The sequence below is a fragment of the Engraulis encrasicolus genome, chromosome 10 (genome assembly GCF_034702125.1).
Source record: "Engraulis encrasicolus isolate BLACKSEA-1 chromosome 10, IST_EnEncr_1.0, whole genome shotgun sequence".
In the NCBI taxonomy this organism is placed as follows: Eukaryota; Metazoa; Chordata; class Actinopteri; order Clupeiformes; family Engraulidae; genus Engraulis; species Engraulis encrasicolus.
In genome coordinates this window covers 57,003,456-57,031,278 of record NC_085866.1, presented here as the reverse complement: position 1 = coordinate 57,031,278, position 27,823 = coordinate 57,003,456, and the positions used below count along the sequence as shown (strand labels likewise).

General features: G+C 41.6%; 1 protein-coding gene across 3 annotated transcripts in view; it reads right to left on the bottom strand.

The window, feature by feature from the left end:
- Positions 1-530: 530 nt before the first annotated feature.
- etv7 (ETS variant transcription factor 7) overlaps positions 531-27,823 on the bottom strand; it is a 36,489-nt gene continuing 9,196 nt past the window's right edge. For all 3 annotated transcript variants that reach the window (XM_063209418.1, XM_063209419.1, XM_063209420.1), the window contains 4 exons: positions 1,475-1,645; positions 1,110-1,252; positions 885-985; positions 531-790 (listed from right to left, as the gene is read on the bottom strand). In XM_063209418.1, coding sequence (XP_063065488.1) covers positions 640-790; positions 885-985; positions 1,110-1,252; positions 1,475-1,645 — 566 coding nt within the window. In that variant the 3' untranslated portion in view covers positions 531-639. The remainder of the gene's footprint in view (positions 791-884; positions 986-1,109; positions 1,253-1,474; positions 1,646-27,823) is intronic.

Below are 27,823 nucleotides of genomic sequence, written 5' to 3'. Positions count from 1 at the left end.
GTAGCCTAATATGTCGCCTTCAAGATTAACTTTTATTTTAAAAGCAACACTTGAGCCAAAAATGTAATATAAACTGGCGTCTGCTGCGCAACATCCAGTGAGAGATTATGTAGCTGCATCTTCAATTTGTATTTGCGCTGGATTTCACGGTTGAACAAATTGGAAGGGGGCCCCCTCGAGATGGGGGTACTTTGACTACATTTGTCGTTGCACCTTTTGGCAATTGACATTTTCACGTCGCTGTCGCTGATGCAAACCTATTGGAAGGGGGGCCCCCTCGAGCAGGGGGCATTAGGGAGGCGCTGTTGCTTCCCTCGCAGCAGAGCCCTTCATAAAGATGGCATTGCCTTATTATAAAGCTATTTCAAATCGTCGTTGCTGTTGGGTCCATAACCTGTCGTCCTTGGGGGCCCCACCTACTCGGGGGCCCTAGGCAACTGCCTACAATTCGTACCTTAACGCAACGGGCCTGTTCTGAGAGGGGGGTGGGGGGGGGGGGGGGGGGGGGGGGGGGGGGGGGGGGGGCTGGGGGTTCGGACACTGAGTCCAGTGGTATCATTCATCACTCTGGCATGGGTGGTGCTTGAGTGATGGGGGTTCAGAGATGGAATCCATGGCAATCTCCATTGGTTATCTCCATCATTCTGAGAGCGGAGTGGGGGGGTCGGACACTGAATCCAGTGATATCTCCAGAGTGTCTGCCAGGTAGTCAGGGGAGGACACGGGGTGCTCGGGGGACTCCGTTTTGTCCACGCGACTCTGTATTATCTCCTGCGGTGTCTTCAAAAACCTGCCGCAGAATGCACACATCTTTAATCAAATCATTAGTTTTTTGTGTTTCAGACATGAACAAATATAAATATTTTGCTAAATCATCGAAATACCTGAATAGAAGTTTCTGCCCTGCTTCCTTCTTGATTATATTGAGTTTATAGTAATGGCGAAGGGCTCTTGACATTTTCTCATAGGTCATATTCACCCTGTTCTGAATGGAGAGAAAGTATAGTAAAACTAAATAAAACTAAATAAACAAACAAATAAATAATATAATATAGTGTAATATAAGAACAAAAAATACATGTGTTGGCCTTGGTGACCTTTGCACTGACCTTTTGATTACCCCATAACCGGGCGAGGCCATTGGGGTCCACAATCCTGAAGACCATGCAATCTGGATCATCCCACTTGATGAAGCTCTCGTACCGACTGTCTGATAGCAGCTGGTAAACATAGTCCCATAGGAATCTGCAATCTAAACAGAGAGAGAGAGAGAGAGATAGAGAGAAATGGGCAGTAACCAGTAAGAGTGCAGAACAAACACAATTGCAAACCTGCAAACACCAGAGGAACTTGTGCTGAAGTGAGCATTGAGTGTGAATATCTGAGCTACGCAAAAAAAAAAACTTTCACTTTCTTTTTGAGCTACCCACAGAGCACGTTAGAAAAAAAGAAAGAAATGAAAATGGTGGTGTACCTGGTATCTTCCCGTTGGCTTCTGTGGGTTGTGAAGCAACTGCTGGTTTCTCTGTTCGGTTGGAGAGATTCAGAGGTTCCTCTGTGTTAGAGGGGTCTGTTTCCTCTGCGTCTGGTACTGAGGAAGGAGCTCTCTGTGGGAACTTCATCTCCCTGGTGACAAACTGGAGACCTGCACAGACAACCGCAGACATGCACACATACAACATGGGGTTTTATACACCAGGCCAGGCACTGAGGACATGGGGTTTTGTACAGACACTGAGGATATGGGTTTGACATACAATATGAAGAGTTTTGTTTTCAAAATGATGTAAGCGCCATTTTTTTTACTTTTGCATTTTGCTATTGGAAATGACTGTTCAGATGTCCTTTTCATGTGTGAATTCTGGCCATTCAAATATTTAGAGAACATACTTTTTAAACCTAGAGAATACAGTGTAACATGCATATGCATTGCAATCCCTAATACTGTACAAAAATGTCAATTTCCCAAAATGGATATACACCATTTTGCAAAAAAGCTCTGTATATACAGTAGTAGACCCAAGACTATACATGAAAAAAAGAAGGATGCTCAATACCCTTTGTTACTGTAACTGGATGCTTAGACCTTCTTCAATTGTATGAAGAGGAGAAAAACATAAGTGCGCTTCACTTTTCTTGTTTCACTTTTGCTCAAAAATCACCTCCCTGACGCCTTTATTTTGTTTAGTCAGCCATCTGCATTCTAAAAATGGTGGTAAAAGGGAAGAGAACTTGCTTGCTTCATTGGTCTAACCCAGAGCAGACATAAAACAACAAAGCTCGATAAGCAGTTGAAAAGCTAGCTGAGAGTTATACATTAACTTCAACATTTTGCCCCTTCCCCTAAACAAACCATAAACATCAATATCTGTGGTTTGTCCTGCTAATGTCAGGATTCCATAAACATTGACATCTGTCATCCCCAGCTATTCATCCTGCCCCTGTATTTATTAATATACTTATGTGTGTTTCTAAATATTACATTTGAATATAGCATACTATAGACAGGGACATTTTGTTGGGGCCGAGCATTTTCCAAGGCCAGGCCACCATAAAATGACCAAGGCCAGACCACCAGCTCATGACAATACCTAACCGTGTTTTTCGTGTAATAAATGGAAAACCTTTGCCATCCTCCCAGTTCCATGATTATACTTTATGGCCCTGCATGCTAAAGAGTGGGGTAATGTGAGATACCAGGTACCGTTTGTATCTAGGCTTTGGAATAACTTTAAGATCATTTACCCTTCTTTTCTTCAACCCCTTCCCATTCCACATTTGCCAGAAAACATAGATGACCCTGATGCTATTGGCCCTGATGCTCTTTTTTTCCACCCACAAAAATTAAAGGGCGTATTCACACCTACCCCGTTTGGTCCGGACCAAACGGACCAGATTTTCATTGGTTCGGACCTTTTGGGATGGTCTGGATACAAACCAGCGAATCCTGGTCCGGACCAAACAAGTGGACCGAAACCGAGCTGAAAGGTCGGACTCGGTCCGGATCAAACGAACCCTGGTGGGGACTTTTTGGAGCTGTGAAAGCAGACCGGACCTAATCCCAGACGTTTTACTTTTGTGTACCTCAGGACCTTCCGTTGTTTGTCGAGATTCATGGGAAACAGAGTGTAAACAAAGCGACTCCACAACTTATCATGTCCATGTCTTTTTCGAGTGGTTTGTTTGCAACTATATTAATAAAATAATAGCCTAAACTATTGCAATTGTGTGTGTAGGCCTACATTACAGTACGTGTACGGTCATTCACATTTTCCAGGTATTTAAGTTTTTAAAAATCCTGAGCCTGAATGTCATTTTAGTGGCTACTATGAAGTATTTGTTGTACACTTGTGTCTGTAGATCAGTGGTTCCCAACCTATGGGGCGCGACCCAAGCTATGGGTCGCCAAAGATCCTCGGGGGGTCGCGAAGCCCTCTTGATTTTGAAGGGTTTAATTTTAATACCATGATATAGCCCATGTTTAATACATGCATTTAATTAATATATGCATAGAAGTAACAGAATTTAAGTGCTACATTTAGTCTTTCTTCTGTTTTTTGAACGAACACAAATTTAGGAATAAAATGATTAAACTAAAATGAGTTTTCGCAGGAAACCGAGCGCATCATGTGACTCTCTCTTGAGCGTGCGCTGTTGCCTAGCGACTTACTTAGTGAGGAAAAGATGGCTACGCCACAGGCAGGAGAGAGAGCGGAGGAATGTGTCAAAAAGAAAAAGAGGGGGTACCTAGAAAGTTATATCGAGTATGGATTCATAGAAGCCATGGATAAAGTTCGAGCCGAATGTATATTTTGCCGTGACAAACTGGCGAACGAAAGTTTGAAGCCCTGCAAGTTAAAGCGATGGTTCGGAGTAGAATCACCCTAATGCCATTTGAACCGTGACACCCATCCACCTTTACACCCGAAGTGTTTTCTGCCGCAGGCTTACATCAACAGAGTTGCCGTGTTATTCGATGTTTATTCCGGTTAGCTTGACTCAAGCGCATATGGATACTGGGCACCGTCTCCAAACTTTCCCCACAAAAATAACATGTCATGACACCAAACTTCTGCAGTAGCACAAATATGGTCTGTACTCACGAAACGAAGCATTTGGAAGTTTGGAAATAGTCCAGGAGTTTATTATTATCAACACAAGCCGAATAGCTTCTCTGCTGCTAAAGCTGCGCCAACGTTACTTCCGTCATCTAAGACAAGCATGTAAGAGTCCTCAACGAAGCTCATAATATGCACAATGAAAAGTGAATTCAGCATCAGTATTGATAACGAAAATCCTTGTCTAATTGATAGTAGGTAAGATTTGAAATATCTTTTAAGTATTGCCTTGAAAATATAAGCCTTAATCACAATTCAGTGAAAACTTTTTTAACACTCTCGTCTGGAAGTTTGTTGAAGACTTTTACGGGCTTGTCTCATATGACGGAAGTAACGTTGGCACAGCTTTAGCAGCAGAGAAGCTATTCAGCTTGTGTTGATAATACTAAACTCCTGGACTATTTCCAAACTTCCAAATGCTTCGTTTCGTGAGTACAGACCATATTTGTGCTACTGCAGAAGTTTGGTGTAATGACATGTTATTTTTGTGGGGAAAGTTTGGAGACGGTGCCCAGTATCCATATGCGCTTGAGTCAAGCTAACCGGAATAAACATCGAATAACACGGCAACTCTGTTGATGTAAGTCTGCGGCAGAAAACACTTCGGGTGTAAAGGTGGATGGGTGTCACGGTTCAAATGGCATTAGGGTGATTCTACTCCGAACCATCGCTTTAAAGCGACACCAGTCCACAAAACATCCAGATACGGTGGGGAAACCCAAGGAGTTTTTTCTAAGAAAAAAAGAGCTTCTTGTTGTTAACAGGCCACAGAACATTAAAGACAGTTTGTTGAGGGCTGGAAGCGACCATAGGCAGGCAACATTGGCATCTTTTGACTGTTCTCTTCTAATTGCCAAAGACAAGAAGCCACACACCGAAGGCGAAACACTGATTAAACCTGCATGCATTAAAATAGCAGAGAGAATGTGTGGACCGCAGGTTGCCAATAAATTTAAGACCGTGCCACTGTCCAACAACACCGTGAAAGATAGAATCGACAGGATGGCAGGGAACGTCGAGAAGACGCTAGTGGAAAAACTGAAGCGCGGCCCCTTTTCCATCCAGCTGGATGAAACAACCACTGTGGCCGAGGAAGCAATCCTTGTCGTTTACGCACAATACATCGAGGTGACCGAGGTAAAACAGGACATTCTTATGTCGGTAAATCTGACATCCACCACAAGAGGAGAGGATATTTTTAGTGCAGTTGACGCGTACCTCACAAGCCACAACATATCCTACAAAAATATAGTGGCATACTGCACTGATGGAGCCGCCTCAATGATGGGGAAAAATAAGGGCTTCAATAGCCGTTTGAAAGAGAAGGCGTCTCACTGCTTGGTGTTTCACTGCATGGTACACAGACACGCACTGGCAGGCAAACATCTCTGCGAAGACCTGAACGAAACTTTAAAGACTGTGGTGAAAATAGTGAACTTTATAAAAGCTCGTCCGCTCAACAGAAGAATCTTTGCACAGCTGTGTGAAGACGAGACGCACCAGACACTCCTACTTCACACCGAAGTTCGCTGGCTTTCCCGGGGGAAAGTGCTGACGCGATTCATGGAACTGAAAGACCAAATACAGGAATTCTTGGCCAATCACAACCAGACATTGGTAGATGAAATGACAGACGAGTTTCTCGTCAAGGCTGCATATCTTGCTGATATATTCAGTCTGTATAACGAGACAAACAAACGTATGCAGGGCGCAGAAGGCACCGTCATCGAGTGCAAAGAAGCAGTGGATGCGTTTGTGCGTAAAGTGGAGTTCAGGCGGAATAAACTGAGAAAGGGGGACCTACAACATTTTCCTTTGCTACTTCAACAGTCAGGTGGGGTGTTACCTGATGCTTTGACAAGACAATTCGCCTGCCATATGGATCGACTTCAAGAAGAGATGCATTCTCGCTTTTCTGACGTCAATGAACTTGTCTCAAAAGACGCATGGGTGATGGACCCATTTCTCGCAAAAGAAGATGATGTGGCGCACCTCCAGGCTGAGGATGAGCTCATGGATATTAAGTCCAATTCCGTCTGCAAGAGGTTCTATGATGAGCATGGATTCAAGCAGTTCTGGTTGGCAAAAGGACCAGGTGTCGCTCCGAGGCTGGCCAAGCATGCGATCACCAGGTTCATCCTGCCGTTCGCCACAACGTACCTGTCGGAGACGGCTTTCAGCGCTCTTGTCGCCATCAAGACCAAGTCACGCAACCCCCTTGATGTGCACAGCGACTTTCGTTTGGCTGTTACCAAACTCGAGCCAGACATCGAATCTCTGGCTCAAGAATTACAGGGGCAGAGCTCTCATTAGAGCCCATTCTCAGGCCAATTGTCGTGGAATAACGATATGGTTGCTCAGGTTGCCTGATAGGTTGCTTGTTTGTGTCCAGACAAATGAAAAGGAGATTTTAAAAAAGCTGTGAATACTGGTAAAACTGGTAATATTATGTTCCTGATTGTATGTGTTGTTGCCTGAGTTAGGCCTACGTTGTGTTTGAAATAGTCAAATGGTAGGGAGATTTAAAAAAAAACACGGTGAAATTAAAACTGAGGTACCTAATTTTACAGGCCTATATATTTGTTGTTACTCTGTTACTCTGTTTGTTGTTGCCTACCTAAGAGTTTAGCCCTGTTAAATTAATAGGCAATGAAGGAAAACAGTGAAATTCAAGTGATATTATTTCATTTTATTTTATTTTTTAAGTTATTCCTCATTTTCTGTGTTATTGCTGCTCTCATATGGAAGTAGGCCTATATTATTTTTGAAGAGACATGTGTTTTACAAAAAGCCTATCTGAAGTTTATGTTTTTTCTTATTGCTCTGTGTTGTTTGAGCAGGCAGTGTAGGCCTAATACTGAAGTTCATTTGAAGTTGAATTCTTGAAATGCAATAAAGTGTTAAATGTTAAGATGTAGGCCTAAAGCGTATTTTTCCGGGGAGGGGGGTCACCAAAGCTGACAATGGAAAAAATATGGGTCCCTGAGAAAAAAGGTTGGGAACCACTGCTGTAGATAGATGGGTAGGTTCTAGGTTTCTCAGCTGTACAGTCAGTCTGAATAGAGCTATGGATAGCGCTAGCTCTAGGTCAGAATTTGTGGCGCCTGTAAATATTTGGGCTACTCTCCTTCTTCAACATTCTCAGAAAAAAGACTGCCTTCATCATCAAGATGAAGTTGTTCTACCACTCTCACGTGAACTGTGCCCGTTCACAGCTATTCTGGACTTTACAGTCGCATTCACTTCAATTCATTTTTTTGGATTTTAACAGATTTCGGACCGTGCCGACACCGCTGTCGTCGGGCGAGGAAAACAATGCCAGTGATTTAAAAAGCCTCCTCCAATGATGCAAAATGACGTTTTTTTACATCATTGTAGGAGGAAGTGTTAAGAGGTGAATACGGATTTCTACTGTCTCAGGGGGAATTGAGAGAGTTTTGCACGACCATTCAAAAGTATGACTGGGTGTCTAGCAATGGAAAGCCTAATGCAAATGGGTGGAGTGTCCCTTTAACCCTATTCAGACTGGGCTTTTTTGGCATTCTTAGGCCTGGGGGGGGGCTCTTTTGACCCCCCCCCCCCCTTCATAACTCATGAACGGAACACTGTATGACCACCAAACTTGAGGGAGATGATCTACATATGGAAATCTATGAAAGATATAATTTTGGTGTCATTATTTGGTACTATAACGTCATTATGACATCATTGTCTGATTTCAATGCCAAAAATCGTCATAATATATTTTCCATTAAAAGTAGGTAATGCACTTAAATTTTAATGATTATATGCTTCAGACCACTTAAACGCTCAAAAAGGTGTCTGATGCTAATGGAAATAACAAAAAAATATGAAAAGGAACAATAATGAGACTTAGATCAGTGATTTTTGGTCGGACATACCTATCAGAAAACCGTTGCCATGGCAACGGCAAAAGTGATAAACCTAATCTTTTGATACTAAATTGTAGCCAACTAAATTTTAGGAAAAGTCACCAAGTTTCGTAGTCATAGCTTAAGTCGTTAAGGAATTATACAACATCAAAGTTGGTGCGGGCACTTTTAGCCCCAACCCCCCCCACTCCCCCCCCCCCCCAACCCCCCACCCCGTCTGGATAGGGTTAACAAGAATGATATTTGTTGTGTCATTTCGAAGATAATTAAAGAAAACCTTATTACAATGGGATTTCGAAAGTTTACAAGGTGCACAGCATACAAAAAGAAAAAATACATTTCACAGTGTAATTCTGAAAATAATTAACTTCAAAGTTAAGTGTTATTACATAGGCACCATGGTCATCAATATGTCCTCACACACACACACACACACACACACACACACACACACACACACACACACACACACACACACACACACACACACACACACACACACACACACACACACACACACACACACAACCTATGGAACTGCTCCACGTGACTGCACCTTAGCTGCACTCTCTGATCTCCACTTCCACTGCTTGCACTATGAGACTAGCACCTCCAACTATGCTGCTAAATGCTAGACCACTGGACTACAATGGACCATGCTGGACGGCACAGTTTGACTTTTTTTATTCCACTATTGGACTGTACCTGTACTACCCCACAAGAACACACACACACACACACACACACACACACACACACACACACACACACACACACACACACACACACACACACACACACACACACACACACACACACACACACACTGCCTCATCAGCCCCATCCAAAAATCATGAGAATGATGCAGTAAATGTGAATAATGGTAACAATAATAATTGTTTTCCAGCATCTGTACTATAACTACCATTTGTGCAGTATTTAAGCAGATTAAATCATTTTCAATCATTTTCGTGGCCAAGATCGCACTATTTGCCCATTTCCTATCAAAGTGGTCCCAATATGCAGCACCATGAGGCAGCTACGAGCCTGCCTCACCTCGGATTGCGCAATCACTCGTTAACAAGCATAAGCGCATGCGCCATTCTGGTCGTTCTGTTGTGTATGCTACTGTAACGGAGGCTAACTAGCACAGAGTTGGCGTGGAACGTTGGTAAATCTCCCTCCGATAGCCTCATACAGTCTTTTGCCGTTGGGCCGAGAGACTAGACTCTTGGCCGAGCGGAATCATACTGTGTCTCCCATTGTCGGACCATTGTAGTTGACGAGGTCGCACGTTCGATCCTCGAGGGGGGTGAACAGGTGCAAGATGACCTCCGTACTTCGTAATGCTGTACAGTATTAAACATTTTTATACACTTACTAGAATTATGTATGGTGTGCCCTCATTTTCCTGATAAATTGTACTATCTTCTATGTGTGAGTATAATTTCTTTACTCTGAACACTTTGACATAACGCCACACTGAAATACAGCGGGTGAGGCAGTGCCTCAGCCTTGGCGTGTCTAGCTTGTCAGTTACGTCATCGCGTAACCTAGATGAAGTTAAATAACGCAAGCCTACTGCTTGCACACAATTTGCAAAATTTGGCTCATAGAGTCAAAACTCTACACACAAGCCAATTACTCTCAACACTTGCAGATAAACCCTGCACACATATGCCGACATGAAACTCTGCTATCAAAACCTAAGTATTGCCATAAAAACGTAACAATCTTTTGCCAAAACCTCACTTTCATGTCAAAACACACACATGAGCACCAAATGAGAAAACAAATTAGATCAACATTAAAACAGCTGTCTGCTTCATACAAAACACAGCAGTCTTTCTTTTTGTAACAGTCTATTCAGTCTCACAGAATGTACATCTACAAGACCCCAAAATGCATTACTGTACATAACTGCACCTTACAGAACAGGACATTACAGTAAACTGAAGCAGTACATCACTCTAAACACAACAGAACACAACAGAAATAGACCATTTGTTTGTGTATGGGGTATATTCACAAATTCTCAAACATCTAAATATGATATAAATATGTGGTTGATGTCAACATGCTGTATTGAAAATCATAGTCAATATACTTTGTTTGTTTGGGTATGAGGTATGAGGTATTCTTCGTGAAATACAATACATTTCCAGAGACACAATATGCAGCTGACATCTAGATTACGTCATCAAAATTACAGTATATCATGTTCAGTCAGTTTGCTCAAGTGCTTGGAATTGTGTTCTGAAAATGACATTATTTCTACAAACTATCATGTTACCTAACGTGATGATGAAGACAAAAGGCTGCTCTTGGTGGCATGTATCAGGCTAGGTTTTACAGTATGTGAGTCAGTCAATGCCATAGGCTACTCCATATTCTACTCTTCCGAACCTTGTGCTATTTATTGTTTTGTTTGAGTGGATTTACAGTATATCACGAAAGTGAATACACCCCTCACAGTTTTGCAGAGTTTTGAGTACATCTTTTCATAGGAAAGCATTACAGAAATGTAACTTTGACACAATGATTAGTGACCTTTTAACAACATATTTAACCGCTTAAATTTCTTGTTAACTCAGAAAAAAACAAAATACAGCCATTAATGTTTGAACATGTACTCACAAAAGTGAGTACACCCCAGATTAAAATCCGGTAGAGAAGGGGCTATGTTGGCTCGAATCGCCGCTCCTCCACATCATTCGGTCCCCCCTACCCCCCACCTTACACCTAGGGGGGCAGAGTGGGGGGTGGGGGGTAATGAGTCAGGGTTGAATAGGGGGTGGGGGGGCAGAATAGTGTGTGGGGGGATGAGTGAGGTGGTGGGGGGGAATAGTGTGGGGGGTTCAGGGGGGCAGAATAGTGTGTGTGTGTGTCGGGGGGGGGGGGGGGTGACCTGCCAAACTTTTCACATTTGATTGGAGGTGGGGGGAGAATGAGTCAGGGGGGGTGAGCGTGGGTGGCAGAATAGTGGGGGGATGAGTGAGGGGTCGGGGGCAGAGTAGCATGGGGGGGATGAGTGAGGGGGTTGGGGGGCAGAATAGTGTGTGGGGGGGAGATGAGTGAGGGGGTGGGGGAGGCAGAATAGTGTGTGGGGGAAAGACACTGTAGAGCAGGGGAAAGATGAGCGGGGGATACGCGCGGGCACACACGCACGCACCCCTGTTTTGTGCAAAAAAATGTAGGCCTGAAAAATGTTTGGTCAGTAATCTAATGTGAAAAGTTTGGCAGGTCAATGCCTTTTTTCAGCAGTCAACTGTGTATGTGTAATTCAGTCATTTTCTGACAACAACGCTTAGGATATTTCAAAGGGGCAAGATATATATTTACATCATTCTGTTGCCAACCTTTGATAATGGGCAGTCATGGGTGAGCGGTTAGGGCGTCAGACTTGCCTTTCAGAGGTTGTCGGTTCGACTCCCGACCCGCCAGGTTGGTGGGGGGAGTAATCAACCAGTGCTCTCCCCCATCCTCCTCCATGACTGAGGTACCCTGAGCATGGTACCGTCCCACCGCACTGCTCCCCATGGGGCGCCACTGATGGCTGCCCCCTTGCACGGGTGAGGCATAAATGTAATTTCGTTGTGTGCAGTGTGCAGTGTTCACTTGTGTGCTGTGGAGTGCTGTGTCACAATAACAATGGGAGTTGGAGTTTTCCAATGGGCTTTCACTTCGCTTTTTCACTTTCACTATAATCATGGTCTTACAGTATTGAGAAAAATATATGAAAGTATGCCATTCTGAAAAACAGAGAACATTTTGGATTTTGGAGCACATTTGAGATGGCAACCAGCTGTTGAATCTTTTTCAATAGGCCTTCTGGTCTGTAATCCACTGTGAAAACCCTGACAGGACAATGGGCCTAATTTTCCCTGCCATAGACACTCTATGTGCATTTCAATCATTATTTTCAGCACTTTCCTTTGGATATTGCTAGGTGGCCAACTTTATTTTCATTTGTTTTAGTTTAGTCAACCTTTGTAAACATGTATGTAAGGAAATAGGACAGAATAGTGCTGAAAGTAGTTAATCATTCATGAATATCACCTTATAGTACAATGTAATAATGCATGAAAACAAGTCATTTTGGAAAATGGTGGCCATATTGAATTCTGAGTGAATTTACATTTCCCACAGCCTAAAAACATAGCTGATCGAATGCTTAACAACCTATTTATGAGTGTAATATAGATCATCATTCATTTTTGATGTGTAATTTGAATATATGGGTCCATTACTGCAATTGGACCATTTCTCCATTCACTTCAATGCATTTTTTACAAGATCATAATTTCAACATTTTGCATTACATTTTCAAAATTGCAAGTAAAACCTGTTTCTTAAGGCAATATCTTTGTCTTGAAGTAAAACAACTTGTGTGTTTTGTTAAACGATCGTCGTGGTATGCTTTGTAAGTTTCTCTCCCTATGGGAGAAATGCATTGATGGCTGACTTCCTGCCACTGCCGGATGGTGCTTATTTGTTTCATTAGTTTTAGCACAATCTCTCTGCAAGACGGTGTAAAAATATAAACTCTTCCTTGATTAATTGCACAAAGCAAGTGTTCAAATTAAAGGATGTAGAGTTATATTTCGGAAATTTGTACACAAACCTTTTGCAATTTGACGATATCTCAGCGTCAGTCAGGGAAACCGCTTCTACCCGATTTTTGCATTTTTCACCGAGCTGTGGTCAACTTGTTGTTGACCGCTGCTCTCTTGTGGCAGTTTCCGTGTACTGCAGGACGTTTGGAAATGACACGCAGGATGTTTTTTAGATCGATTTTTTTGTGTCAGCGAGGAGAGGGCTTTGAATTTGATTAAACATATATGATGTGTCCGGCGCGATAGGGTTTAGGGTCCATAAAGGTCAAATCAATCATCAAAACACCCTTGCCAGAGGATGGTCACGGAACCTCACATTATGACCCGACCCGACTAATCAGCAGTTTAATTCTCATCAACATGAGTGAGGGGCACCCCGGCTCATTTTTTTATTCAACCTTTATAGATGACAAATCCAGTGAGAAACGAACCTTTCCTTTCCACGGTCACGGAACTTCTATAAATGACCCAACTATTAGTTGTTTCTTGAAGGCTGCAAGAGATGTGCTTAGTCTTGCTGCCTCTGGGAGACTGTTCCACCACTTGGGTACAACAGCGGAGAACAATCTGGGAGTACCTAAAGCGACTGGATGGCAGAGCCAGACGACTTGTGCTGGATGAGTGCAGTTCTCTTCCAGTAACATAAGGCGTTAGTAGGTCGTTCAGATAAGCTGGGGCCGTTCCTGTGATTGTTTTGTAGGCAAGGGTCAATGCCTTGTGCTTGATCCGGGTGGTGATCGGTAACCAGTGCAACTCAGTAAATAGAGGAGTAACATGGGTCCTTTTGGGTTGATTGAATATCATCCGTGCCACCGCATTCTGGATCATCTGCGTAGGTTTTAGCACACAAGCAGGTAGACCTGTCATGAGTGAGTTGCAGTAGTCAACGTGGGACAGGACCGTGGCCTGGACCAGTCGTGTAGAATATTGTGGCAGCACAGGTCTGATATTCCTTATGTTGGACATCTGGAACAAGACAGCAAGACAGTTGGAGCAAGACAACTCATTATCAATCATGACGCCAAGGTTTTTGACGACTTTGTTTGGGGTCACGATGGTGGAGCCTATCTTGAGGTTCTGACTGAGCGACTCTTTAGCTGGGATCACCAGGAGCTCTGTCTTGGACAGGTTCAGCTGCAGGTGGTGGTCCTTCATCCATGTTGACAAGTCTGTGAGGCAGGCAGAGATGCCTGTGAGGCAGGCAGGCAGAGAGGCAGGGGTACGTGGAGAGGGGGTGAGTCGTAGACAGTTTCCCTTGCCATGACACACTGAAGGTGCATCCAGATAGGTAGGAGTTGAACCATGAGTGGACAACGCCAGTGATTCCCACGGCCGTGAGTATCCTCAGGAGGATCTTATCGTTGACTGTGTCAAAGGCTGCAGACAGGTCTAGGAGGATGAGGACCGAGGATAGTCCTTCCGTTCTTGCAGTCCTTAGAGCTTCAGTCACTGAGAGTAACGCAGTTTAAGTTGAGTGTCCACTTCTGAAACTAGATTGTTTTGGGTCCAGTAATCCGTTCTGGTTTAGGAAGTTGGTGACCTGCTTTGCAACTGCCCTTTCTAGCGTCTTGAATAGTATTATAATATAATATAAAGTATTATAATATAAAGGAATATAATATAATTTCAATATTCATCACTATGCAGTATCAACATACAGTCCCCTCCTAAAGTTTTACAACAGTAAACCCAATTTTCTTGTTTTTGTTGTCCACCGACAACAATTGGGTTTGAGATGCAAAGAGGTGCATGACAAAAAAGTTTAGAATGTCAGCTTTAATTTAGTGGTATTTAAAGCTGGATATGTTGAATAATTTTGGATTCATGGCCATTTGTATTACAACACAGCATTTTTTCAGAAAGCAAAAGTATTGGAACATGTGACTGGTAGGTGTTTCTTCTTGACCAGCTGTTGATGATTGTTCAAAGGCAGGCCCGTCACTAGGTTTGAGAGACAGGGGGGCTTAGCCCCAGAGGAAGAAAATGCGCATAGCGCACGCCAAATTTTTTTCAGCTCACCTGCTAAGGTTTTGTCTATTAATTAAGAGCAAAGAAATCCTGCACACTGTCCATTCCACCAACAAACTTTAATACATTGTGTAACATAATGGATGCTGCAGCTTTAAACTTTAACTGGGGGCGTTGGCGTCAGGTGACTGTCGGGCACCAATTGCCCATTGTGCTCTGTTTTAAAAGTTGGCACCTGTTGCTGGAGGCAGGAGGCATGTTACCGCTTTTGGCGGTTTTAGTTAAGATGGTTGTTTGCCAGCTTTAGTCAACCACAGGACTTGGCACTTCGCCTTAATATGGCAATTTGCGCGTGGTGCGCATTGGTCACCGTGGTGTGACTCGTAAAAGACGCTGTGGTTGTGACCGTCCTTTCAAGCGCTGGGTGTCCCCTGTCCTTTGTCATGGTAGGTCTGATCACTTGTCCCTTTATTCCACATCGCATATTAACCATGCATGTGTAACTCACTGGTTGTCATTCATCACTTTATTAGGAAATTGTGTGGGTCTCGTGAATGACTTCCCCTCCTGCCCGTGCGTGAACGTGCCCCTCTGTCTTGGTAGGTCGTCACACTTTCCCTTTTTAGCCAATGATGATTAATTATGTAGTGGTCATGCATAGGGTAATATGTACCCTATGGTAACTTTGCGCAGGTGCCGTGGGTCTCCACTTGGAGCTGTCCGCGGGCTGCTGCTTCGCCCTGTAGTTCCTGTAAAGGATAATTAGTGTTTGTGTGTGTGTGTGTGCTTGCAGGTGTGCGTGACGTTTTTCATTTGCTTTGATGTTTAAAGATGTGTCCAGGAGAAAGTGAGAGTTCTCTGTCTTTTATTTTCAGTCTGTGTTTATTGTTTTGTTTCGTTTGTCTTTTCTGTTCACTCCACACTATTGGGCCCACGCAGTGCGCGGATCACCCTAGCCTACTGTAGCCCCTTGTTTGCCGTGCGGTGTCAAGTGTAGTCTAGCCAACGTGTGCAGTGTTCCGGTGTGCGCTTGCCGTGTCCTGTAATTTATGCTATTGTGTTTTAAGGGTTGCTGTGCAATATTAATTTTGCTGTAGGGGTTGGGAAGATCTGTCCTTCTTGGCTCACGTGGGGGTGAAATTGTCTTTTGTAATTGTGTAATATTATTATTAAAAAGAGAAGTGATTATTCCTGTACACCTTGTCTCTCGTCCTGACGAACCTGTGTGTCCTGTACTTGGGTGAAACACTCAATTGTCCCACGGGACTGGCGTTGTCGGTGCTACAAAGATCAAAAATAATCTTTATGGTCTTATTAGATCAAACAAGTGAGGTCCACTCTGCTACAATTGTTTCGGTCATCTGACCTTCTTCATGTTGTATTAAAGTTTGTTGGTGGAATGGACAGTGTGCAGGATTTCTTTACACTTGAATGACAACCCCACTGGGATAATATCCTACGCACCTGCCCACCTACAGATGTGTGCAAAAGTGTCTTCTTGAACAATTATTTTAAGAGCACCATACCGATTTTTAAACACTAGTTACAGTGATTTTCTTTTTTAATTCACATTTTAATGAACATTCCGTATATGTAAGCTAAACAAAACATTTCAAAATGTTTCAACTGATGAATATTATGTACGGAAGTCAAAATTATTAGATAAAAATGCTGAGAGCATAATTTGCATAATTTAAAGACTAAGAACTTTAAGGAGTTACTAACTGCGCATCCCAAGGAGAAGCAGTGGTCAGGAAGTGATTCATTCAAACAGGTTCCTTACTTGGAAAACTATGCATCCTTGGCAGATATTCGGTCATTTTTACTCCATTAGTAGCTATTTTAATCAGTTCATGTGTGCTTTCAAACTGTTAAGACAAATATTAAAGCTCAACTATAATTTCAAAACAATATCAAATGGATTTATCATATGGGTATTGTGAGTGAAAATTGGTACTTTGGTTCTGAAGATTTCATCCGTGTAAGTAATTACAGTTTTCTCGAGGTGTTAGTCACAAAGCACAATCCTCTACCTGTTTCCCCCCCGCGTAACATATTGCTGTGCACCCTGCTTTTATTGTTGTGCAGTAGGATATAAGTGGCATTAAACAATAAATAAGCAAACAGAAACTTGTATTCAGATTAACTTGCCTTCTTGGTGGTTCGTATTCAGTGCTTTACCGCATTTGTTTTTGGAAAAATGTAATATATATATATATATATATATATATATATATATATATATATATATATATATATATATTATTATTATTATTATTATTACTATTTTCTTTTTTTTTCAAAATCGTTAAAGGGGGGGGGGGGCTAATACTAATGTAGGGAGGGCTAAAGCCCCCCTAAAACAGGTCTAACGACGGCCCTGTTCAAAGGTTAGATAGCAATAAATGATTTCTCACATTTTTTGACCTGGGTTTACACCTAAAAAGCCTACATTTCTAGTCAAGGATGACAAAACAACAAAAGGACCAGAGGTCTGTCTATGGGGGAAAGCATTCCATTTTGATGTTGAAAAAAGAAAGAATTTTTATCCGATCTGTTGACAATAGTAAGTACAACAATTTGGAATGTCCTGGAAAAGAAAGAAACTACTGGTGTAACTGAGTAACAGACATTGAAGAGGTAGGACAAGGATGACAGAAATACTGTGAGAGCTCCAAAGAAAAGCCCCAAAATATCAGAAAGGTAGATCACTAACGACCCCCACAGTACAGGGGGGAAAGTATAATTTATGGACTAATGCAACCAATCTAATAGGGAAGGTTTTAATCATGCAGCTGGATAATGGGACAAAACACTCTATCAACAAAATAGGACTTAATCAGGGGGTGAAGTGAAAGGTTAATCTGGCCAAATCAGTGACTTGACCTTAAGTAAGAAGAGTAGTATAGGCATTTCACCTCCTGAAGAAGTGAGTGAATAAAAAAATCATCAAAACAAAGAAGAATGGAAAGAAATTACATTAAAAGCCTGCAATAGCATCACAAATGAAGAATACAACATTTGTTGATGTCCATGAGTAACAGGCTTGAAGAAGTTATTGCAAATAAAGGATATACCACAAAGTATTGCATTTTATTTTCCTTTAAGATGACCTGTTCCAATACTATTGCTCACCTAAAAAATGCTATGGTGTTGTACGAAAGTCAAAAATATTTAACACATCAAGATTCAAAAAACAGGAAGTGAAAGCTGACATTTTGAACTTTCATTTCATACTCTTGTTTTACAAAAACAAGGTACTGTAATTTGTCTTGCTGTTCCAAGTATTCTGCAGGGGACTGTACACTTTTGTTTTGGATTTTTTTTAACTGTATGACTGATTCTACATTTCAAGTGCGCTTTTGGCAAAAGCAAAATGTCAATTATCAGTATTTTTTAAAAAAAAGGGAAAAAATACATAGATGTTTCCATAGTGCAGGGCTATTCAAATTGAGGCCCTGGGGCCAGATGCGGCCCTTGGATGGCAAGGTTCTGGCCCCCGACAAGCCCATTGAAATATGGAATAGTTTTTCGGAATTTAGAGATAAAACTACGGGTTCCGTATCGAGCTGAGACAGGAGACAGGACGTTAAAATGCAGGAAATTGCATCTAAGAAATGCTAAACTTTCTGGGGGAGGACCCCCAAACCGCCCACCTCAATGAAGCGTCCCGTCGGCCATCATAATACATGCGTGTAGTTCGGCCCTTTTACTGGGAAGAATTTGAAAAACTGGCCCTCGTTGATATTTACAGTAATTGAATACCCCTGCCATAGTGTATACATTTAAGTTTCCAAACAAACAAATTGCCAAGCTTAATCTTAAATCATTTATTAAATATTTTAATGAAAGCAAACATTTGCTTGATTATTTTGTCAACAGTGTTATTGACAAATACTATGTAATTTCAAGCATATATAAAAAATACTACACAGTTGAAACAACATACATTTGAAAGTTCGTATGTTCACTACCAACAATGTTGTCATTAATCTGTGTAACTGATATGGAAAAGGTGATTGTTGAGCTTCATAAGTAGGATTTTATGATTCGGATTTGAATTTAGTCACCCTCCTTACACACGACTTGCCTCTCCACAGATAATCTCTAGTATCTGTTCATAGGATTTTTTCAACACTTTCTAAACAGTCAACTGTGTTACTCAACTGTGATATGGTTAACAGTGCAGGGAAACAAGTCGGCACTTTTTTAGGAGAAAAAAACAGCAGACAAACCCATCTCCCCAAAACTTAAATTATTTTGTTTCTTTGTCCATCAATATGGAGATAAATTGGCAAAAACATGCTCCGCCTCAACTGTCATAGCTGATGCGTAACACAGTTGACGGTGACACCGCTTGACATTTCAAACATTTTCAGGGTGTTGTGCTAACTGAAAACCTCACAACTTCCACCAAAACACCTTAATCAATTCATGTCTATGTACGCTTTGTCTGTGTGTTTCTACTTTTGATTTCTAATTCAGGTTCTTGTGAACCTAATTCAGGTTCTTCTGTTGAGAATACAGTTGACAGGCAATTTTCCCGCTCTAAGACCATAAAAAATAATGAATTAAATTATGGAAGAGGTGAACTCAAAACTTACGGAACAGTCTTCACATCACCACCCAAAGAGGTAATGACATTTTATGGCGTTGGTCAGAGGACTTAGGACCAAACCCTTACTGATTTATGGCGAGGATTTCAGTGTGTGACATAGTTAACACAGTTTTCTGGGACGCACACAAAATGGCCAATTTAATGCATAACGAAAAGCACAATAGACTTTTTAACGGTTTTGTCATTTTGTGATAACTACCATGAATCAACAATTGCAATGATCTTGGACAAAACAAGGTTTTATAGATGCTAATAGGAAGATTGAATCTGACATTTGGAAAACGAGGACGGCATTAAAACGTCCAAAAAACAGTATTAAATATTCATTCTTGCAGAGGAAAATAATGTTATGTCTTCACTTTCTGTATGAAAGATAAATGTGTGCTAATGTCCAAAACATCATTGGATGCCATTAATAGTTAGTGGAATTGGCAAATAAAATCCATGGACTTAAAAGTGCAGCCGAATTGTAGAATCACTCGTATAACAAACCAAAGCTTTCGAAAAACGATGGAAATATGAGGGCATTATGGCCATCTGAAGAGTATGTATCACCAAAAACTCACTTCAACTGGTTGAGCCAGAAGGCTGGGCTAACATGGCCGCCATGCGCGGACATTCGACTTTCATTGACGGGAGCGCGGATGACGTATCTAGTCTTCATATACAGATCTGTGCTTGCGCCGCTAAACGTGGGTCTCTGCCCTCATGTTTTTAAATGAATAGCCATGTTTAAATAAAGGCTTATTAATAATGTTTGCACAAGAAGAGTGCCTTGAATTCCCTTATGATAAGACATTGTTTTTTTCCCCACACCAAACAGCACCTTCGAGATTTTTTTCAACAATTTCTGAGCACTTCGGAGTTTCTTCACTTCAAAACCTATAGATACTTTTCATAAACAAAATAATTAATTAGTTTTTACAATTCCCTTTATCTTCATCGGTTTTGGATTATATGCCTAATGTGCATGTGTTGAAAATAAAATTTTAGACAACTTGTTATACAAAAAGTGTTTGTCTTAATGCAAGTAAGAAAAAAGTTTTACAGTGATATGTAAAAGTTTAAAATGTTAGCATATCTACTATTATTCGCCTACCCTATGAAAAATGCATACATTTTTAATGAAGAATTACAAAAAACTGGGGGGCTAAACTTTTCGGCATACGATGGATTTGTATTTAGATGGCTTGAATGTTCCAAAAATGCTATATGCCGACTTTCCCCAAAAAATACCTACAGGGTTACAGGCAGTGTTGTGCGTAGACGCGTTCATTGAACACGCTCATTTTCTCGTGAACGTTGAACTGAACGCAACATATTTTTTAATAAAGAACTTGAACGTGAATTAGTTCACATTATGTGTCATGAACGCAGGGCCGGTTTTAAGCATAGGCCGGCTAGGCGGTCGCCTAGAGCGCAATGTGAAGAAGGAGCGCCGAAATGGCGCTCTCCTATGCGTAATTTTGCGATATGAAGTTTTTTTTATGAAGTCGCAATCAACAAAGAGTGGCGAAAGCGCTCCTCACGGCAAAGCGCCCCTCAGCCAATAGTAATATCGCTTCCAACTGTCTCTGGGAAGTCTGTGAACCAATAAACAGACAGTTCTGAGAAAGGGGGCGGGACGAGTGACAGCGTTCGGTCTATTTTGAATTTGGAGACTCACTCGACAGACAGAGAGGGCAAGCGCAAACAGTAGTGCTGCTCTGCTGGATGGAGATTATTATGTTCTCATTAAACCACTCATTGCATGATGCAGGAGTTGCAGAGGGTGTTTTGGAACTATGTGATTTAATCATCAACCGTTTGTGATTATGGAAAGCCTAATAGTTTTGAGGTTACTATTTGGAATTAGAGAGAAAAAGAGCTTTGTTTTTGATCAGAGAAATCGCTAGTTAGCATGCTAACATTAGCCAAGTATGCCAAGCAATGAAATCCAGTAAAGTAGCTGTTAGTAGCCTACTCACTACTCACTAACACCCACCTGATATCATAATACTTGCTTAGGTTGACAAGCAATGTGAAGTAAGACTGGTGCAATGTTTAAAACAATTTTAGCTGCCATATCTCCTTCCATCCACATGAATTACCTGCTTGTTGTAAGCTTAAAAAAACATTAATTTCCAGACCAGAATGACATAGCCTACATTAATCATGTAACAGAACCATGCACAGCATGTTTTCATGCTGAGTGATGTAGTATTGCAGACAAGTGAGGCTATTTACTATATTTTGTATATTATGAAATTCAATAGCGTGACAGCTCTTCTCCCTTTCTCTCACCCTGTCCCTCCAGTTCAAACACATAGATAGCCCCCTTCTCATTCTCCTAGGCCTACTCACAAATGCACCACTATTTCCAGTCCAGAAATTAAATTGGTTTGGAGTCATAGACAGCACAAATGTGTAGCTTATTAAAATTGTTATGCTGCCATGCTTTGTGATGCTTTAGGTAGTGTAGATCAATGCAGACCTCCTTGGTAGGCTTATTGTCTACACATGCATTTTACATGCAAATGTAGGCCTACTGTATCACTCTCCTGGCATTTCAATTTCACGTTACAATTCAAACACATTGATAACCTCTCTCTCATCTGGGGTTGGGGGCCCCACCACCATCACATCCAACACACCACACAGTGAAGCTACTTTCATGCGACTCAATCTGATGTGTTGGTCGCCTGTCAAAAAGAACCACAAATCCATTTGATGAAAAACGGTTATTGTTCTTGATGCTATTTAGTTGAGCTTACTACGGATATTATTCTTGTGAAAGGTAAGGCGGGGGGGGGGCAGAACTCAAACTCGCCTAGGGCACCAAATAAGCCAGAACCGGCCCTGCATGAACGGCAGACATCACTATAAATGAACGTTGGAATTTAATTTCATTTGAAAGCTGAGTGACATCTGTTTTCTGTTTTGATACGCAACGAGAGAAAGTTCCCCCCCTCTGTACTCTCGCTGGTGCCGCTTGTATCATCAGTCATTTGTGTGCGCAATGCATTGTGGGCAACGTAGTGTCTGGCTGAGAATAGTTGAATAACACAGGGCTAGTTATTGCTGCTTACGCTCGACGTTACCCGTGATGAATTGCGGTGGAGAAAGAGAGGGAGGTATCATTTTAAATGCATTATAATTGATATTTGTGCCATTATGAAGTGCCCATGTGGTAACAGGATTTGTGAGGAATGCATGCTGTCGACCCATAAGAAAATATATTGAACAATAGACATATACTGTACATTTCGAGATGCATACTCTACTGAAACCTCACACATAAAACCAAAATGATATAATGAAAACTCTGTAGGGTTACATTCAAAAGAAATTAGTCCAAGAAAACTGCCAGTTTAGTTTTTAAATTAACATTTACATTACATTGCATTGCATTGCATTACATTTGGCAGACACATTATAACCAAAACGACTTACAAATGAGGACATAATCATAGCCAACATCACCACTAACAGATACAAAGTGCACAAGAAATATACAGAACAAATAGTGCAGATGCAAAGAAGGGTTATTTATAGGGGTGTAACGGTACACAAAAATCACGGTTCGGTACGTACCTCGGTTTTTGAGGTCATGGTTAGGTAAGTTTTCGGTACAGTATATGGTAAAAGATTTTAAAAAAAAAATGCAAAACCATTTTCCTCGTCAGTGCTAGGTTTATTGCACCACAAATTGTCAAAATAACCAATAAAATAAATACATTCAAAGTGCTGCTTTTTATTAATAAGCTAAATTATTTTTTAAACACTAGCCCTATTTACAGTGGATTTAAATTTATTCTTAGTTCCATTTCTTACATTTTAATGAATTCATTATAAACAGTAGGTTAAACAAAACCTTTCAAAATGTTTAAAATGATGAATGTTATGTAGGGAAGTTAACAGAATTAGAACCAGCGGGTCAGGATTTGGCTGATTAGCTTCGCCAATTAGCAAGTCCTCGTCGCACTTCGCTCAAAGAGGGTGGACGCGATAGGTGGGTGCACGAGTTTAGTGTTGGGCACCCATACCTATACAGTAGAGTGTGGCTCGGGCCGTGTTTTTCTATCCGAGCCCGGCCCTCAGCCGACAGAAAAGTGATCAACCCCGACCCGAGCCCGAGACCAATTCAAATGTTTGTGTCCGAACCCGTCCGAAGCCCGAGACCACTGTAATAACAACAGAACCTGTGCGAAAGCAAGATTTTCTATGTGGGCTCCTCCATACTCAAAATAGCATGTGATAAATAGCCAGGATAGGCAAAGACGTTAGGATGAGGCAATTTGCAGTAGCCTAATTTAGTTACGCACGCATGGTAAGTATAAACACACACACGCGCGCACACGCACGCACATACACACATGTGACAGCGCACCTTGTGCTTCTTTCGGTTAGACTAATCAGAGATGTTGGGTGCGGTGATCAAATGCATGGGAGGGGCGTGAGAAGATAAGAAAGGCGAAAACAAACGAATACGTTTTGTATGCAGTCAGCACGGCTATCGAAGCATTTGTTACCTTACTGTTAGTGTAAATAAATCCCTGCGAGCCCCGTGAAGCTGCCGCTCCTTGTCGTTAAGAAGGATGGGCTATAAGTTAACCCCGAAGAACAGTAGCCTGTTTGGCCCTCCAAGAGAATGTCATTTCCCCTGATGTCCATGCGGACAATATAAACTCAGGAAAGGTTGCACGCGCAAAGTTACACCTGTACAGTAAAAGTGACAACACTTAAGAACCTACGTGAAGGACATGACATGTCACAGCGGACAAAATAGTAACAGGAAACCTCTCCTACCTCCACGTAGCGTGTGCGTCTTCTTAGTTATCCATATTATGCTCCTTGCTAGCCCATGCTGGAAATGTAATCCTTGGCGAACAATGCAGTGACAAACTTCGTCATTTTATGTTCAACATTCAAGACAGCCTCTGCATGTTAAAACATGGCCTACACTAGGCCTACAACAAAAGACCATGCGTTCACTGACAACTGTTGATTTGGCGCTCATTAAGAAAGCAAGTTGACTCGGCATCCCTGCTCGGCTGACTCGGAGTGAGCGTCCATGTTGCCACTGGTAACTGGCGTGTGCATACAGCCAATAATAATCACTCGCACGAGTAGCCTACCAACATTTTCATTTATGCATTCAATTACTTATTTTTTAATCACAAAACTGCCGTTTGCATGAACTGAAACGTTTCCTCTGGTTGCTTACAATTTTCACAATGTCTGTTTGCTTCAAGCCCGAGTCCGACCCGAGTCCGACAGATATTCTATTTTTTGTCCGAGTCCGGCCCGGCCCGTCGGGTTCCGTGTAATCTTTCATATTGCATAGCTGATATGGCTAATGAGGCTAATGTGATATTATCAAACTTTCTCAAAACGCATCCTTTTGCCTTGATTTTGCTCTAGAGTGACTGTATTTCATCCCAAACATGCAAAAATGAGGCAAACTTGTTCCAACTCCGGATAAATCCTTTAAGTCAGAAATCAAAATACGGCCGATTTATTTAGCCTACAAAACATGAAAAAAAGAAAAGTTGCAGGAGGGCAACAGAAAATAACCATACACTGAGAAACTTTCAAAGCGAAATAGAAACATGAAATCAAACTATGGCGGCAACACTTTAACACTGTATTGTGGTTACACCTTCTACTTGCACTAACTCAAAACAAACACACACACACACACACACACACACTGATACACGCCAAAGAGAGTCATACATTGCATAACTCATGTCAATCATTGTCAACTACACAATAACATGGCGTGTCTCAGATGGCGCACTTGTGCACTTCGGGCACTATATTTCAGTGCATAGGGCGCTTTCAAAGGCAAGGCAAGGCAAGGCAAGTTTATTTATATAGCGCATTTCATACACAGGTGCAACTCAATGTGCTTCACAAAGTTAACAAATGTAAATGAAAGGAAACAGGGAAGAAAGAAGGAAATGAATTAGAGTCAAAAAAACATTTAAAACATTAAGATAAAACACAAGGTAAAAATAATAATAAAATAAAACATAAATAAACATAAAACCTTGAAAAACATAAAAATAAAAATAAAAATAATAAAAAAGAATGATATGTAATTTAAGCTAGGGGAAAGCATCTGAGAACAGCTTTGTCTTGAGTCTAGATTTAAAGCTATCAATAGTGGGTGCATTTTTTTACGTCATCTGGAAGCTGGTTCCAAAGCTTTGAAGCATAGAAGCTAAAGGCTGCCTCTTTAGAAGCTAAAGGCTGCCTCTCCACACTTTGTTTTGACTTTTGGAATCACCAGCAAATTCTTCTCCGTTGACCTTAGTGACCTGGGCCTTGTTTCCCGATAACGATGGTTCTTAGCCTTACGTGTGTCGTTAACCAGTGATCCTACGAATGTTCTTAGATTTCCTACGACTGTTTCCCAAAGACACTCGTACATGAACGCGCGTGCACAGCCTCTAAGATCATTCGTAGCGTCGCTCTTAAGGATCGCTGTCCACATAGGTGGTGCTGAAGTGTCCTCGGAGTGAACTGCGCTGTCATGCTGCTAAACCATTTTCAAAATGTAAGGCCTGTGTCAGTATCAAAAGTTGTTTTCTATAAGGGTGGGACTACATTTGTAGCAGTTTGCAACTCGACAGGAGTTATTGTTGGCAAATGAAATACAATGCACACACACACAATGAAATCATGCAAAACCATGAGATACGCGGTTAAACCAGACAAAGCGCGTGCAGTTGGCTACCGTGCTTAATATTTAAGAAGACAAGTAGGCCTATAAGAGTTCCAAATTGGGATGCGCATTTGGGGAGCGGCGCGCAAAGTAGGCTACCGCGCACTCAACAACTGCGAGGAACATTTTGCACGGCAGTCTGCTGTTATTAAAACAAAAAAATCTACACGAATCCCCATCGCTGCCTTTTTTATGTCATAGTTTACCCTTAGCCTACAATTATCGTGTCTTTTCTGCGTCGCCTTCCCTTTCTTATGGTATTTGAAAATGAAAGAGGGTGCAACGACTCGCTGACCGTTTTTTTTTTTTTTTTTAATGTTTCGGTAGTGGCCTTCCGACATCACCACTCTTGTCTCTGGTCGCCGAAGCCCCCCATTTATTTTGCCTGTGGATGCCTTGTTCTTGTTCACGAAGCACCCACACAAATTATGATTGATCACAGTTTAATAATGCCCTGATTTATCAAACACAGCTGAACTATTTTACTGCCTGTAAAATCTTTTCCAAACACATTGCTTTTATTTTATAGGCCTACACTTACTACAATTAATGTTACCTTCTTATTCTCGTTGCAGTGTCAACTGTGGTACCATGATATTTACACTCCGGTTTTAATAAAACATCAACTTGAAGCGCAAGTTTCCTCTTTTCCTGTGGGTGTCTCCACTGTGCCACGCCACTCGCGTGTTAAAACAGCAATCTAATGCGCAAGTTTCTTCTTTTCCATTCATATCCTGTGGGTGTCTCCACTGTGCCATGCCGTTACGATCAATCTTAGCGCGTTAAGACTACTCCAGATCACTCGTGGATTTATCTTAGAGTTACGTGCCAACCTGCGATGGTTCTTTGCTAAGTTGGCTTTGGGAAACGCTCCGTGAGCTCTACGATGGTGTTACGTGTGAACTTAAGTAGCACGTAGCGTTAAGTAGTACTTAAGGCCCTTTCGGAAACGAGGCCCTGGTCGGTGCATACAGCTGAAACATATCCAGTAGATATGTGGGTCCCATTCCATTTAATGATTTAAACACAAGAAGCATTGCCTTAAAATCAATTCTGTAGCTTACTGGGAGCCAATGCAGCGATCTTAAAATTGGAGTAATGTGGTCGAACTTCCTTGTCTTTGTAAGAACCCTTGCAGCTGCATTTTGTACCAGTTGAAGCTGTTTAATGGTCTTATTGGGGAGGCCAGTAAAAAGACTGTTACAGTAATCAACTTTACTAGAAATGAAGGCATGTATTAGCTTCTCCAGATCATGTTAAGACATCAGGCCCCTAAATTTAGAGATGTTTTTTTATGTGATAAAATGCAGACTTGTAATAGCTTTCATGTGACTGTTAAAATGTAGGGCACTGTCATGAGGACCCCAAGATTGTTAACTGTTTCCCTTGCTTTCGGTCCCTTCGTTTCAAGGATAGTAGCAATCTTTTGTCTCTCCTCTCTTTTCCCAAATATAATTACTTCAGTTTTATCTGTGTTCAGCTGGAGGAAATTGTGAGACATCCATTTGTTAATTTGGTCCATGCAATGATAGAGTGATTCAAGGGGGTGTAGTCATTGGGGGACATAGATAAGTAGAGCTGGGTATCATCCGCATAGCTATGGTAATTTATGGAGTTATTCTCGATAATGTGTCCTAGTGGCAACATATACAGATTGAACAGTAGTGGTCCCAAAATGGAGCCCTGGGGGACCCCACAATCCAGAGACATCGGTGATGAAGTATGTCTTCCAATGGCGACAAAAAAACTTCTTTGTTGTAAGTACGATTTTAACCAGTTGATCACTATGCCTGTAAAGCCAACCCAGTGTTCCAGTCTATGTAGTAGTAGTATAGAATGATTAACTGTATCGAAAGCCGCGCTTAAATCGAGTAGCACCAAGATGGATGATTTGCCAG